At 35.2% G+C, this 17,361-nt stretch overlaps 1 protein-coding gene across 1 annotated transcript; it reads left to right on the forward strand.

The window, feature by feature from the left end:
• The first annotated feature begins 1,487 nt into the window (after positions 1-1,487).
• On the forward strand, positions 1,488-16,935 carry PWWP3B (PWWP domain containing 3B). The gene is made up of 4 exons (XM_030306266.1): positions 1,488-1,671; positions 9,643-9,776; positions 12,138-12,209; positions 13,237-16,935. The coding sequence occupies exon 4, from the start codon at positions 13,458-13,460 to the stop codon at positions 15,537-15,539; it is 2,082 nt and encodes a 693-aa protein (XP_030162126.1). The 5' UTR covers positions 1,488-1,671; positions 9,643-9,776; positions 12,138-12,209; positions 13,237-13,457; the 3' UTR covers positions 15,540-16,935.
• Positions 16,936-17,361: the final 426 nt, after the last annotated feature.

Genomic DNA, 17,361 nt, shown 5'->3' on the forward strand with positions numbered 1-17,361 from the left:
GCCAGCTGCTAATGGGATTGTGTGGTTATAGACATAGGACAGTCTTTACTATCTCTACGTAAAAATAATCCTTAATACATAGTTATTCATTTTTTAATAGTAGCAGGAAAAAAGTTTGAAGTAAAATCTTATAAATTAGGGGGAAATTACATTTGAAGCAAGTCATTAAAAAATCACATTGAAAATACTTACTGATATGGGAAAACTTTCAAACCATGCACTTGAGCATGATAAAAAAGCTGGTCTGAAATCATATGCATTCCGGTATATTTTTAAATAAATATTATGGAAAAATATTCAGGAAACAATAATATTATTTTTCTAGAATTATACTTTCTTTTTATAAATCAAATCTTTTCAATTTTCATTAAGTATGCAATTTTTTATCAGACCATTGGAAGTAGACATTAGCATTCCATTTTTTGCATAATGCATAACAAAACTCTAAATTTAAGCATGGTATATTCTAGAAGCCTGAGAAAACTGCTGGCTTGGCAGCATGTAGTTTCCACCCTTCCAAAAGGATCTGGCAGTAATACAGTGCAGTTCTGGTACTGGTCACAAGATGGCGCTTGCCAGATTTTCCAAATTTTTTCCAGGCAACTGTTTTTATGAAGTGTGGAAACAAAGCCATGAAGCGCATTTTGTATTAGTAAACTATGAGATGGCATGTAGAATGTGATTATAGTTCTATTGAAAAAAACCGTATGTGTCTAGAAGAAAAAACTCCACATGAAGACTGATGTGAGAACTCAACCAGAAAGCACTCTTTTTAAAAGTAACTACATAGAATTTGGCCTATAGAAAACACAAGGCAATTGTTATTTCCCTACTCTTCTGTCCTCACCTCACCTTTTACTGATAAAGATGATATCAGTATGAACCAAATAACAACTGAAATGCACAGAGAACATTTCAAATAACAACAACAAAAGAATATAAGCATGACATCTATATCATAGATGAGATTTTGTCTCATTCCTGTTTTTCAGAATGACACACCTGCTAAAATTGTGGTAGGGAAGTTTCTTTACACCTTTTCCATTTAAAAAAAAATTTAATGTTTATTTTATTTTTGAGAGAGAGAGAGAGGGAGACAGAAGATCCAAAGCAGGCTCTGTGCTGTCAGCAGAGACTAATGTGGGGTTCGAACTCACAAACCATGAAATCATGACCTGGGCTGAAGTCCGACACTTAATGGACTGAGCCACACAGGCGCCCTTTATATTTTTGTAATGTTTATTTTTGAGAGCGAGAGAGAGACAGAGCGTGAGCAGGGGAGGGGCAGAGAGAGAGAGGGAGACACAGAATTTGAAGTAGGCTCCAGGCTCTGAGCTGTCAGCACAGAGCCTGAAAAGTGGCTTGACTCCATAAGCTGTGAGATCATGACCTGAGCCAAAGTCAGAGGCTTAACCGACTGAGCCACCCAGGCTCCCCACACCTTTTCCATTTAATTGGTTTGATTCCCTGTCTACTTTTGAACAGTGTAGGTTAATATAAAAGATGTGCATGACCTGGGGAATCTGCATGCGATTTCAGTTGAATCCCAGAAACACAGTGTAACCTCAGAAGTGCTGAGCAGGGAGATGGCTCTGCTGGACAAGCAACTGGAGTGAGAATCAAGACAACCAGATTACAGGACCAGATCCTCCATGATCCACGTGACATTGGGTAAGACTCTTCTCATTTCATGTTAAAACATGGTTAAGTTGAGAATATGCAGCACACTTTATTTTTATTCTGGCTCACTAGCCATAGCATTTTAAATTTTTTTTTTCAACGTTTATTTATTTTTGGGACAGAGAGAGACAGAGCATGAACGGGGGAGGGGCAGAGAGAGAGGGAGACACAGAATCGGAAACAGGCTCCAGGCTCTGAGCCATCAGCCCAGAGCCTGACGCGGGGCTCGAACTCACGGACCGCGAGATCGTGACCTGGCTGAAGTCGGACGCTTAACCGACTGCGCCACCCAGGCGCCCCGATAGCATTTTAAATTATAAGTCAGAGATTCTAGTGTTAGAAAAGAATTAAATATGTTGAACTCCTATGAAGAAATTATACAAATGGAAGTGTATTTATGGAAGACTTTCAGGTCTCTGCCAACTGTCTGACTCTCAAGAAATCCTTGAGAACTACCCTATTCAGTAGGTAGCTATGGCAGCCTCTCAAAATATCTAACTCCTAAGCTCATCTTCTTAATGAGGTCATGGTGCTGTACAAACCCCAGTATCCGTATGACTGCCTTGGGTAGATAGAACAGCACTGGCAACTTTAAGAACTTAAGATTACCCTAGAATTAACCTCAAGAGGCCCCAAAGTATCAAAATATCCAATAATAGAAATGGTCTCCCTGACACATTCCCCAACACCCCCCATCCCCTACCATACACATACTCATTCATATTTTATATGTAATAGCTACAATAAGTATTACATAGTGGAGAATTATAGAACTTTTTTTGAATTTTCAAATATTTTTCCCCAACCACAATATGGGTTTTTTGGTGCCAGGTATTTATTCATCTTTTTGTATGTCCTCTCCATTTTCATTTTCTACCTTCCTTCTTTGACAGAAGAAATCCTTTTGCTTATTTTCTTTTCTCTTTGCCTTCTGTTTAAGTAAATATTTTCTTATTATCTCCCATTCAAAATTACGAATTCGAATTCGAATTCGAATTCAAGCTTCCTAACAAGTTTTCAGCAGGATATGTATTAGTGCTGAATGAGAAAACTAGTTAGTAGCTCTAAGGCAATAGAGGCCTCTAAAATCACTGTTTTTGTGGCTACCTAGGCAGTCAAACATAGCCCAATGACCTAAGGATTTTTATAAATGATTCAGATTTCTAATCTATATCCAGATGTACCAGTCAATAACACACAGATTCAGATCTTCAGTGATTCATTTTGAACTCTGTTTATTTTCCCTTTCTTATGTTCATATCCTTGCTATGCACACTTAGACTGTTACTGAACTTTTACAAATTATTTTTCCTTGTAATGTATTTTTCTATCTTTAAAATTTTTTTAATGTTTACTCATTTTTGAGAGGCAGAGACAGAGAGCAAGTAGGGAAAGGGCAGAGAGAGAGGGAGATACAGAATCCGAAGCAGGCTCCAGGCTCTGAGCTGTCAGCACAGAGCTTGATGCGGGGCTTGAACTCACAAACCACAAGATCATGACCTGAGCTGAAGTCGGACACCTAACCAACTGAGCCACCCAGGCACCCCTCCTTGTAATATATTTTGATATCTAGTAGTACCAGTTGCCCCTCCAGTCAGGTAGTAAAGTTAGAACCTGGTCCCAAACCCATGTCTGTTTATCTATTTGAAAACTTCTAACACGTAACAACCTTACTGTAATGCTTATCTGAGAAACTCTGATATTTAGACATTGTATCTTTTAATAGTCTGTCATATGTCTGAAAAACTGATAAAACTGATAAGTACATTTATTAAGAGTGGTAACAAGAAATAATTTTGGTTCAGCCTGGATCTTTCCCTATGGATGTCTCTGAGAATAATGGAGTGTGGAGGGGAGAGAACAGGAAGGGGATTCCTTTTTTAAGTTCCCCAAGGTAGATCCCATACAGTCCTTTCTCTTTGCTTGTTAATCCTAAGAAGAACATAGCTGAGTCTCTCTACTTCAAAGTGTAGGAAAGCTTTGTTTGATATGTGCTATAATGATGAAGTTGTGAGGTCCTCATCAACCTTTCCTTTATTTTATTTCTTTTAATATATTTCCCATTTCATCATCCTGAATCTTAATTTCCTAGCAGCTTCAAATGTTAGCACTTTGTAGGTTTTAGCATTATCTGGGGAATACAAAATCTCCAGACATGGCAGGTTTATCTTCTTGTGACCCCTGAGTCACTGTTTTTTTTTTTTTTTTTTTTTTTTCCTGTTTTCCCTGTCATGGTCACATACACTTGACCAGAGATTATGGAGTCCCTTTGGCTCTGGCAGGGATGCACTATCTGGCTAGCCTTTTTTCTTACCTGAGATGTTCATTGTTAGTAAGTTTTCTTCTAATGTTCATCCTCTTCAGGTGGGCTCACATTCAGCCAGTGAACGTTAATAATAAGATTTTAACTTTGTTTATAGCCAGTGTCCATTATTTGTTTGTGCCTATTCAATATTTTGTATATCTGCAAATTCCTTGTAGTATCTGCAATTCCTTGCTTTACCAGGGCTCATGGCCCCCTCATGGTTTTTTACGAGTGTTGCTATTTGTTTATTCTATAACCATTCTTTCTCTTGTATATTATTTGGCTTATATTTTCTCATTGAGGGGCATACTTCTTATCCGGATCTCTGTCTCCAGATTATAACACTTTGGCTTTTACTGCTTCTTTTCCTTCCATTCACATAGTTGAGTGGTTATGTGAGAACTTCAGTTTAGTTAAAAGCTCTGCCAATGAGGATAAGTTTACAAACTGTAAGGTGACGATGTCATCTGGATTCTTGACATTTGTCGTGTGTTAACTAACATCTAATGAATATCAAACTCTTGTATGTATCCCCATTACTTACACAGTAAAATCCAGTCTTCCTATATAGGTCATATTCTGATTTTGAATGCCTTTTTTAAGGCTCAGATTTATTGAAGTGTAATTTACATAGACTTAAAGACTTTTAAGTGTATAGTTTGATGAGTTTTCACAAAGATCTGTAGTCATGTAATGATGAATACAGTCAGGCTATAGATCATTACTATAATTCCAAATTGTTCCCTCTTGCCCCATTGTAATCAATACTCACTCTAATTCCTGGTGACCACTGATCTAATTTCTGTCCTTATAGTTTTTTATTTTCAAAAATGTCTTATAAATGCAGCCATATAATACATAGTTTTTTTTTAATCTGGATTATTTTACTTAGCATGATGTTTCTGATATTTACCCATGTTGATGTTTGTATCAGTAATTTGTTATCATAGCTTAGAAGTGTTCTAATATCTACAATTTGTGTATCTACTCACCAGTAGATTTATAATTTGGGGTGATTATGATTAAAGTTGTTATAAACATTCCAGAACAGATCTCTGTGTGTATGTAAGTTTTTATTTCTCTTGGGTAAATACCTAGGAGTGGGATTCTGGGTTATGTGGTAAATGTGTGTCTAACTATGTTAGAAACTGCCATACTGTTTTCTAAAGTAACTGTGATATCTTGTATTTTCACCAGCAGTGTATGAGTTCTAGTGGCTCTGCATCATTGCCAGCAGTTGATACTGTCAGGATTTTTCTCTTTTTAATATTAGCCGTTCTTATAAAGTGATGTCTTATTGTGATTTTACTTGCATATCCTTAACTGTTAATAGTGTTGAGCATCTTTCAATGTGTTCACTTGATATTCATATATCTTCTTTGATGATGGTCTTATTTAAATTGTGCATTTTTTATTGGGTTGTTAATCTTATTGTTAAATTATAAGAGTTTCTTCTATATGCTGAATAAATGTTCTTTATTAGATATATGTTATGCAAATATATCCTCCTGTGGATTTTCATCTTATTTTTCTAAAAGCAGAAGTTTTCAAGTCCAATTTATTAAATTTTTTATGGTGCATGCTTTTTATGTTTTAATAAATCTTTGTTTAAATGAAGGCCTCAAAGGCTTTCTACTTTGTTTTCTACTAGAAGTTTTATAGTTTTTGCTTTTACATTTAGGTCAGTAATTCATTTTGAGTTCATTTTTGTATATGGTCATAGATAAGGGGTCAAGACGAATATTTTTGCATATGATGTCCAATTTTTCCAGCACTATTTGTTTAAAAGACCATCATTTCTCCATTTATTACCATTGTCAAAAATCTGTTGACCATATTTGCTGATATATTTGTGTTCTATTTATCTATGTGTCTATTTAATTTTAATAGTACACTATAATAATTAATAATTGATAACTAATTAATAATACACTTGATTGCTGTAATCTTAAAGTCAAATAGCATGAGTCTTCAAATTTCATATTTCCTTCCCAAAAATGGTCTGCCTATTCTAGTTCCATTGCTTTTCTATGTATAGAGATAACTTTCCAATTTCTACAAAAAAAAAATTTCTGCTGGGATTTTGGTTGAGATTATCAAGATTCTATTGATAGGTTTGGGAAGAAGTTACATCCTAAAAATAGTCAATGAACATGACATATTCATTTATTTAGGTTCTTCTTTAATATCTTTCATCAGTGTTTTGAAGTCTTCAGCATACAAATTGTGCACGTATTTGTTAGATTTGTTCTATCTTAGTATTTCCTGGTTTTTGATGATATTATACATGGTACTTTTTAAAACTTCAACTTCCAAAATAACCTAATATAATTATGGGAGTGAGTGACATCCCATCACTTTTGCCAAATTCTATTGATTAGAAACAAGTCACAGGTTCTCTCTATACTTATCAAGAGGTTCTGTCAACTCCCCATACATAATTATTTCAACATTAACTAATTCACCTGTTCATCCAGGCACATTTATAGAGCACTTTTCCATTTGCAGTGGGGTAGGTACAGTGTATCTTAGTGATTAAGAGCATGGACTCTAGAGTTAAAGTACCTGGATTAAAATTCCATGCACCACATGCTCTCTAGATATCCTTGTAAACATTCATTAACCTCTCTAAAGCCTTATCTACAAAATGGGAATACTCATAACACCCACCTAACAAGATTTTATGAGAATTAAGAGAGATGGTGTATACAGAGCAGCTGGTAGAACACCTGGCACATGGTAAGAAACACTTCTGGCTTCTATAATTTTTATCATTTTTTTAATGTTTATTTATTTGTTTTTGAGAAAGAGAGAGTGAGAGGGAGGGGCAGAGAGAGAAGGTGAGATAGAATCCCAAGCAGGCTCCACAGTGTCAGTGCAGGACCCGATGCGGGGCTCAGTCTCACAAATGGTGAGATCATGACCTGAGGGAAAATCAAGAGTCAGATGCTTAACTGACTGAGCCACCTTGCACCCCAATTTTTGTCATTATTATGAATAATACTACTGTTGTGCAGAATGAGTTAGTTATGGGACTCTCCATGAAATAACCATCTGATTATTAAATGAGATAATATGTTGAGTGCTGGGAACAGGTATTAAATATTATTATATTCATAATTATTATATATCTTCATTATAATAATAGTAGTAATAATAGCTTTTTTATTATTGGTTATCATTCCTTTCCACCTCCTGCTATATAGAACAATAAAACATAAAATATTATCCAAGGAATTAATCTTTTCCTTTGCATTTTGTTTGGAAAATGGTAAGGTAATGTAGCATTTCTTGATTCATGTGCAATATAGAAAATAGACAAATGAAAGAAAGTATAGTTTTGATGTAATGGGCATACTTTATTTGCATTTGTTTTTTTCTAAACATGTGAAATGAGAAGAAAGGATAATAAATATTTCATTTATAAAATATATAGTGGAATCTCTTTACATTATATAGTAATACCTTGAAAGCTTTGAAAACTATTAATTCTGTAATAAAAATGATATTATTTTTGTTAGTGATTACAAGATCGACTGTTTTGTTCTGCTACTAGAAAGAGAGACTGGAAAACACAGTGATTTACATAAGATAGAAGTTTATTGTGTCATTAAGTTATAGGAATGAGCTGGCCCCATTATTGAGGGGTTCAGGATCTTCCATCCCTAGTGAGTTTCATCTTTTTTCTACATCACTTGGTCCAGAATGACTGTCTGAATTCCACCAAGGTCAAATTCTAGGGGGGAAGCAAGAGAAAGAAGGAAAGTGAAAAAAGCCCAAGTTGGCTGTTTACTCCATCTGGAAGTACCTTCTCTGGAATCTTTACAAGTATTTCTGCTTACATTCTTTGGCAAGAAATTCCATCATATGACCATGGCTTGTACAGTAAGAGAGTCTGGAAAAAGTAGTATTTTAAGAGTTTACACTGTACCCTGAATGCGACTGGGGTTCTGCTAATGAGGACAAATGGAAACAGTGGATTTTGGGTGAGCAACTAGAAGTTTCTGACGCAGTCATTATAACTATGATATGTGGTTGTAAACAAAAAAACATTAAACAATAAAGGAAATCTATAAAAGATTGAAAGGGAAAACTTTCAAAACTTTGGCAGAGAGAATGCTAAGGGGCTCACCAAACTCCATTTCATTTTTCTCTTGGGTCACAGGGAGACTGCCTCCCCGAGGCTCTATGGCAGTTCTAGCTAGTTGACTGTGACTAGCAGTGATGTTTGCTAGACCTGTCCCTAAAACCTGCCACAGTATTCTCCAGCCTCCCTCTTTATAAGATTGCTAGCCAGATGCAGAAAAAAAATGCAGTTGAGGACTTCAAGGCTAAAGAAGATGGTATAGCCATAGGATGGAAGAAGTTTGAGTCTCTTAATGACTCCTTGGAATAGAGCTCCCTCCCTATAATAGCAACATGATGGCTTGCATTTTATTTTGACATCAGGAAAATAAACTTCTGTGGCTGAGCCTCTGAGATTTAGGGGTTGTTTATATACAGAACATTACATACTCTAATTGTTAGAGCCCCCAATAATATACCAGTCTAGAGATGACCTTCATTAATTTATTGATACTTACTGTTCCAATGTTAATCCTTATATAATGGTAGATTTTTATAATATATATGTTATATATTACATGATAGAGTGGCCAAATAAAACATGTCATCCTTAAATATCTTCATCCCCAAATTATCACTAATGATATTGAAAATTGGCTTTCTAAGTTAAATCAGGAAATCTAAATTTAAATTTAACACAGGAAAATTTTAATGAATAAAATTTACAAAATACCTTTCAAGGGTACCTGTGTGGCTCAGTTGGTTAAGCGTCTGACTTCAGCTCAGGTCATGGTCTCACAGCTTGTGAATTCTAGACCCACATCAGGCTCTGTGATGACAGCTCAGAGCCTGGACCCTGCTTCTAATTCTGTGTCTCCCTCTCTCTCTGCCCCCTCATACCCTATCTTTCACTCTCTCAAAAATAAACAAACATTTAAAAAATTAAAAAAAAAAACAACAAAATACATTTCAGACATACAAAGACATGTAAATTTTTATAAATTAATTATCCCCACATTGAATTGCCTGAGTGAAAAATACCAACAAAATAAAAGAAGGAATTTCCAATTATTGATGAGGGTATGTGAAATGGGTACTTTCCTGCAAAACCAGTGATTCTCAGCCTTTAGTCAGAAATACCCATGTTTGTGAAGAATTCTCTGAAACTTTTCTAAAGCATTTAATAGAAAAACAATAAAAGGAGAGATTTACCGTGTCATGGAAAAAGAAAAAAAATATATAAAGCAATCTCTCTAAAATAAGGTACACTTTTAGTGCATTCCCAGTCAAGACCCCTAATGAGCTATTTTATTGGAGGTTTAACAGCTGGGCTGTAAAATTTACCTGCAAAGGTAAGGTACCAAAGAAGGCAAGGAAAAAAATATGTTAGGAATATTTTAAACTAGATTTTTGTGTTTTAGTAAAGTGGTTTGCTAACCTCTTTTTATCCAAAAATTGCACGCTGTCAGAGTTGAGTGGAAATTAAACAGGCACTTGTTGCTATTCCACTTTAAAGTTCTTTGGGAAAAAAAACATTTTACCCTTTCATACTTCACTAGTTTAACTTGGCAATTCTCCCTTCTCTGATTCAGGGAGGTGCCTCTGTCATCCCCATCACAGGGACTGGGCGGAGAATTCTCTGAGAAGCTTGGAAGTGAGCTGTGCCTGGCCAGTCTTGGGGGAGGAGCTGCATTTCACCAGTCTGCAGCTGACAAGAAGCTTCAAGGTAATGGCTGTCTTAAAGCTAATTATTTTCTAGGGACTTCTCAGGGCCCTGGAGTAGAGATGAGAAAAACAAGGAGGGTGGTCTTGGAGTGGTGGGAAAGGTATGTGCTTTTCAGAGAATTGCTGGTGTTTTGAAGGACTTAATCCTTTGGAAATGTTGTATCTCCCAATGCTTTAAAAGTCTACAGTAAGAGAAGGGGTGATCAGATTACAGCCTCTATATTAAGGCCTCTGTGCAACATGGCCGTTCATGCTAATTTATTGACTTGGCATCACTTGTTTATATTGTTAGACATTCTGTTACTGTTTGAATTTTTAAGCATTTATTAAGTTACACACAAAAATGATAGATAAAAATATTTAACAACTTGGGGGAAATACTCCTGTGAATTGATTACCATATAGAAATACTATGTATGTGTCATATGTACATGAATATGGAAAGGGGAGCATGTATGTAGCTGAGTGAAGACATTTGCACATATATATGCATGTATATATGTGTGAGTAGAAGCAAAACCTGGGAGAAAATAAACTCCCATGTTAGCATTTCTGGGTGGTCAGGTTACTATATTAATGTTATTTTTTTAGTGTATTTCAGCATCTTTAGAATAGGTTTTCCCATGATTATTTTTTTTCAAAATTTAGAAAATTTTATTTTATTTTTTTAATATGAAATTTATTGTCAAATTTGTTGCCATGATTATTTTTATAATCAGGAAAGAAAAATAAAGCTGAAGCAACATGCCTATTTTGTTTCAAACACATAAGCAAGCATTCATAGATACATGCAGACATGCAAACATACCCCCCCTTTTTTTTGCCAATAGTGGAAATTTTTCTAGACCTGATCAAACATGTAACCTGGTTGCATGTGTTACAGGCTACAGACTTGCATATGTTCTCCTTGCAGCTAATTCTTCCAGACCACAGATATGGCTGTGGTCAGCAGGGCTGTGATCTAAGAGTGAGATACAATGGTTTATTTCTATAAACAGTTTTTAAAATTGTTACAAAGCATGGTGTACTATGTATCTGGAGAATAGCAACATGAACTCCTACATCTGGTGATTTGAAATGTCTGAGAAATAAATGGTATGAAGTGAGAAAACCAAATTATATCATAACATTTATCATATGACTTCACTTAAAATTAAATATGTATGTTAGTGAAACATGTGTATGCTACTACAGGACTTGCAACCAAATCACGGAAAATGTGTCTGCCACAGTATTAATGGGATTATTTGCGTAGTTGGAGATACAGAGCTAGCTTTACTGCTCTCTATTTAAAATAGTATTAATATATGTTTATTCATTTACTTGATTTTACATCATAAGGGAAAATACTAACATAAAATGTTGCAAATGTGGGAAAAATATCATTTTAAGTAATTCATGAAATATCATGTGGAAAATAATTTATGTAGAATGATGTTCAAACTCTGCTCTTGAGATCTGAAGTTGGTTTGAAATTATATGCATTCATTTATACATGTAAAAATTCTGGAAAGAGAAAATATTCCTAGTGAATATTTGTATAGAGCTGTACTTTATTTTGCATATATCTTTTTGTATCTTTTAAGTTTGCTTCTGGATATTTTTACAACCAGAAATATTATAGTTGAAGACATTATAATCCTGTTGTAATTCTATACAATAAAATCTTATAACAAAATAAAATAACATAAAAATAACAAAAAAAATAAATAAAAAAAAAAAAACAAAATAAAAGCTTATAACAAAAATTATAGAAACCTGGGAAGGCTCCTGGCTGGCTAAATGCAGTTCCCACCCTTCTGTCATGAGAAGGATCTGATAGTGATTGAGGCCTTGTCTGTACTTCTCCAGGAGGCTGCAGTTCTGGTTTTGGTCACAAGATGGCACTTGCCAGGTTTCCTGAATTTCTCCAGGCAACCATTTTTTGAAGTAGGCGAACAGAACAATGACACATATTTGTATTAGTGAACTATGATACAGTATATCGAGTGTAATCAAAATTCTGTTGAGAAAATTATATATTTAAAGAAGGAAAAATACACATGGTGATCGATGTGAAGATTCAAACAAAGGTCTATAGTCTGGCTCATAATAGACACAAGGTAGTTGTTACTTCCCTTCTCTCTTATCCCTACCTTACAGTTTTCCTGAGAGATTATTTCAGCATGAACCAAATAGCATAATTGTATCACAGAGAGTGTATTTAAATAATAAGAACAAGAAGGAAAATAAACATGGTATCTATGTCATAGATGAGATTTCATCCCATTTCTGTGTTTCAGAATGACATGCCTGCTAAAGTTTTGGTAGGGAAGTTTCTTTATGCCTTTTCCATTTAATTGGCTTGTCTCTTTTTGGACAGCTTCCCTCCTTTTAGAGTACGAATGGAGACAACCAGATCATAGGGACACAACCTTCACGAGTCACAAGTTGGGTAAGGCACTTTCCATTTCATGAAACATTTCACATTAAAAATATGTTGAGAACATGTGGTGTAATTCATGTTGCTTCCTGCTCTGCAACCATACCATTTTAAATTAAAACCCACATTTCATATTAAAATTATGTTTGTTTGAGCATATGAGATATAATTTATTTTGCTCCCTGTTCTATAGCCATAACATTTCATAATTAAGTATCAGAGTTTCCATTTTGGGGAAAGAATCTCATGTGTTTAACCACTATGAAAAAATTATGCAAAAGGCTATTAAGATTTCTACTATGAGGTCCTAGTCAGCTACCTGACTCTCAAGAAATCCTTGATAACTATCCTAATAAGTGAACATAGCAGTCATTCTGAATCTCTGCCTCCTAAGTTCATGCTTTTAACAAGGTCATTGTATGTTGTCTGAGTCCAGGAAATACATAATCCTATTATCTTTGTCTGTCTGCTTTGGGTGAACAGAGAAACATTTGTTTACAGCTTAAAAATTATAAAGCTGTTTGTTCATCTAGAACAGTGCTTCTCAAGGAGTTCCTGGACCAGAAGCATTAGAATCACTTGAGAACTTTTTAGAAATATAAAATGTTGGGTCCTATCTAGACCCTCTGAATATAACTCTCGGGATAGGAGCTAGAAATGTAGTTTTATCAAGTGCTCCAAATTATTCTGATGCGTGCATAGTTTAGAGTCCCACTGGCCTAGGTAAAACATTAGGGGACACCTAAGTCCCAAAGCATCTAATAACATAGACTCCCTGACATATCACTGCAACCTCTTCCACCTCTGCCATTATGTATACAAATTTACTCCTTAATAATCATGTGATAAGGGCAAGTTTTTGAATTTGAGATATTATAAAAACATTTCTCCAATTCTTGTCCCCCATCTTACATTATGTTGCTTTTTTCTCCTCCCAATTGATACCCCATTGAGCATTGTTCTTTCTTTTACTTCTCTGTTTGCAATTGCCCACCTCTACTTGCTGATACCTTTCTTCTTTTCCTTTGACTTATTCTAGTATCCTCCATATTGTCCCATTCAAACAACATGTTCAAGCATCCTTGAGAAATTCAGCTGGAGAAGAACAGGTGACACAAGCTGTATATCCTTTGTAGTTCTAACACAAAAGAGGCTTTGATCAGAGTATTGCTTTTGGTTGAAACTGTCTTAGCAGAGTCAAGAATAGCCAGACACCTCAATCTCTGATAATAACCTCTTGGCACACGTATATAAATCATAATGGATGCCGAGTATGTCCTGTGCAACTGGAAAGACCAGTTATGGCCGGCAAAAGTTTTGTCTGGATATGAGACTTCATCAAACAGTAAAAGAAAAAAGGCATTTTCCCTAGAAGTTCAAATACTCTCACTAGATGAAAAAATTAAAGTGGAAAGCACGGAAACAAAGATTCTAAATAAATCTCAAATTGAAGCCATTGCCTCCTCACTAGCAGCACAGTCAGAAGTCAGCACTCCACCTAGAGCGGAAACAGCCTATGAAAGGTCATTAAAAGTGGCACTGGATATTCTGAATGAAAGAATATATTTGAGTCAAGCAAGCAGTTCATATGACAAAGAAACCACTACTCTGTCTCAAAATGATCCACAAAAACTTTCTGATTCACCCCCTCATAAAAAGTACCGGAAGCATGAAGGAGACTTATCAGAATGTCTTGAGGAAAGTAAAAATGCAACATCCTCGTTAGTATCATTAGAGAATAATGATTCCCTGTATGATGATAAATCACAGGTGCATGCAACCACTGATACTCTTCCAAGTGAAATGGAAACAAAGTCATCAGAAAACTCCAGCTGGTGCCAGAGATTTCCTTCACTTTCAGAAGATGATGATGAAAAGGAAAGCAAGAAAGAGATTGATATCTCAACAGTTATGCCTTTGCATTCCACAATCAAAGAGGAGGATGTATGTGTTAAAGATGAAAAGTTCACTCCAACTTTGCCATTAGATACACTCACTGTGCCGAAAGCTTTGAAAGAGGAGGCACAGGACATTTGCCCAGAGACCCAGGCTATTTCCTCTGAATGCTCTTCCTTCTCAGAGAATATTGAAGATCCTGGAGAGGGCCCTTCAAATCCGTGCTCAGATACCAGCCAGAATCAAACTGCAGAATCAGAAGCAAGTGCTGTGACATCCCCCAGGCATTGTTCATGGGAATGTCAAGTTTCATTTAGTGCCTCTAACAACGTCCTGGATTATTCACTCCTTCTTGTGAATAATGAAAGAAATCCTCAGAGACTGGATTTTGAAGAACTTGGAGAAGACCTTCAAGCTTCTGATAAGTCAGTGCATCTAAATCCTATTGATACTTCCATAGTAGATGAGAATGAGGAAGATGAAGAACTTCCACGCTTTGTTTTTAATTATGAGCCTCGTTCATTTGAAACAGGAATGATAGTCTGGTTTAAATATCAAAAATATCCATTTTGGCCAGCAGTGGTGAAGAGCATCAGGAGAAAGGAGAGAAAAGCAAGTGTGCTTTTTGTTGAGGCAAATATGAATCCTGAAAAGAGAGGTATTAGGGTGCCTTTTAGAAGATTAAAGAAATTTGATTGTAAAGAGAAACAAGCACTAGTGGATAAAGCCAGAGAAGAATACAGTGAAAGTATTGACTGGTGTATCTCGCTGATTTGTGACTACAGAGTAAGAATAGGTTGTGGTTCTTTTGCAGGCTCTTTCCTTGAGTATTATGCTGCTGATATTAGTTATCCGATTAGGAAAGTAATCAAACAGGATACCTTCAGGAACTTATTTCCTAAGCTGCATAATGAGAATCCTGTGGAACAGATGGTTGCGACTTCCCAGACCAAGAAAATGTCCTTCCAGAAAATTCTTCCTGACCGAATGAAGGCTGCTCGGGACCGAGCCAACAAGAACTTAGTGGACTTCATTGTGAATGCAAAGGGAACAGAGAACCATCTTCTAGCCATTTTAAAAGGTACAAAAGGATCCAGGTGGCTGAAATCATTTTTGAACGCAAATAGGTTCACTCCCTGTATTGAAACATACTTTGAGGATGAAGATCAGTTGGATGAGGTGGTGAACTATTTACAAGAAGTCTACAAACAAATAGATGAAAGAATGCTGACTGTGATAAGAGATGATAAAATTAAATTTATCCTGGAAGTTCTTCTGCCAGAAGCTATCATTTGTTCAATTTCTGCTGTTGATGGATTAGATTACAAGGCAGCTGAAGCAAAGTATCTAAAGGGACCATCCCTAGGATACAGGGAAAGAGAATTATTTGATGCAAAAATCTTATTTGAAAAGAGACGGAAACCATTAACAAATGAGTCTCATTAAATCTCTTGAGAATCCCAACCATAACAGAAAAATTACATACATATTAGTTTTAAAAAGTCGCTGAGCAATTCTAACATATATTTTCCAGAAATGAGAAAGTTTGGGTAATGTATTCACTTTTTTTTTTTAGATCTCTAGGATTTGTGACTATTACTACATTTTTGTTTTCTTTTCTTACACTTCTTCAAAGTCAATTTTACTAACATATATCAGCAGTTCTACTTTCCCATACATTTTTAGAATGCATAATTCCTAAATTATTTTTAAGGGAAAGTACTGTTTTGTTTTTTGACATTTTTGTGTCTATGCTGTATAGTTAAATACAGTGTGCACAATCATTTTAATATTAAAATTGTACTGGTGTTAGATATTAACAGAGATAATTAGAAAAAAAGTCTAAAGAACATCACATATATTTTTTGCTTAATTTTTATAAAATATTGGGTTTTCTCTTAAGCTAGTTGAATTATTTTTCCTGCCACGCCTATTTATTTTTGGAAAAAAATATCTCTGAGATGTGGAACCAAAGATAGAGAGATGCTTTGCTATATACTATAACTAACTGCAATTGCTTTTGCAAGATAACAGTCTGGAATTCAAAAATAAAGTAAATAGATTACCTGCATGCAGTCTTTCTGTGTGTGAATAACATCTCAGCATGCAGAAAATAATTTTGGCAGCCTTGAACAGGATTGTTCATTTTATGTTTCCCTGAAATACCATTTATGGAGTGTCTTTTATTCAATAGTTGAATGGTTTCTTGCCTTTTGGCTGTCTTCATTATTAACAGTGAGACTGTATCTTAATATAGCCGTCTGATCACATGTGAAAGGCAGCTAGAGTCATTGTATTCATGGTCTGGCTACTCTAGATGAATGAATCCGGACTGACTGCTTAAAAGCCCATCTAATTTGATATAAACTATAGAAATGCAAGCACTTTGTTCTGAGTCTTGTATCTCTCAATATACAGTCATTTGTTTCAAACCAACCAATCTTCAGCATCTGGCTTATTCGTAAAATAGTTCTAGTTGGTTCCAATAGTATAAATGCCAACTGGTACGTTATTCCAAGCTACTAGAAAGAGTAGATGGACTAGAATCTGTGAATTTGGAAATGGGTCACAGAAAAAGCCTTCATTTGGCCAAAATTGACAGTTATCTGAATATGATTTAAAATATACAATTAAAAGTTAAAGTTTGAAGCCAATGAATTGTTTATTCTAACTTGAAACAAGACTTTAGTGAGAATAAATATTAGGAGAGCTGCTTTATTTTTAAAAATAGATGTAAAAATAAATGCTAAAGGCTTAACGTTTACCTGTCTGCGTTTTTACTGAGTGAGACACATACCATTCTTGGGTTTTTGTTATGTGTTCACATGGCCACATGTTTATGTAAAAGTTACAAATGTTTTATGTTTTGATTTGCAATAAAACTATTATACCTTTCACTTTGGATTGTCACTTTATCATACTTCAGATTGTGCAGCCTCCAAAGTAGTGTTTCTGTAAAAAAAAATTATACACACACACATATATTATAATTTGGAATTTTTGCTTATTGTAGTTGTCATAACTTTAACACGTTATACATTATCATTCTAAATAAATATTCACTTTCATGATGGATTTTGTATTATTTTAAAAGAAAGCCATCTAAATTGTATAAGCTTCAGATTCCACAGAACCTTCTTTGGACCCTGCCTGACAAAGACCAAGACTCTGGGCATACAGCCCAATCAATCCATATAGCTTCTTCATGGTTCTGAGATGTATTTGACAACAGACATCACCACACTATATGTGACCTTGTACCCTGAGA

The sequence above is a fragment of the Lynx canadensis genome, chromosome X (assembly GCF_007474595.2).
Source record: "Lynx canadensis isolate LIC74 chromosome X, mLynCan4.pri.v2, whole genome shotgun sequence".
NCBI classification, from domain to species: domain Eukaryota; kingdom Metazoa; phylum Chordata; class Mammalia; order Carnivora; family Felidae; genus Lynx; species Lynx canadensis.

Excerpts from the sequence above, each read along its gene's own strand:
- PWWP3B (XM_030306266.1), top strand. The coding sequence starts at position 13,458 with ATGGATGCCGAGTATGTCCTGTGCAACTGGAAAGACCAGTTATGGCCG.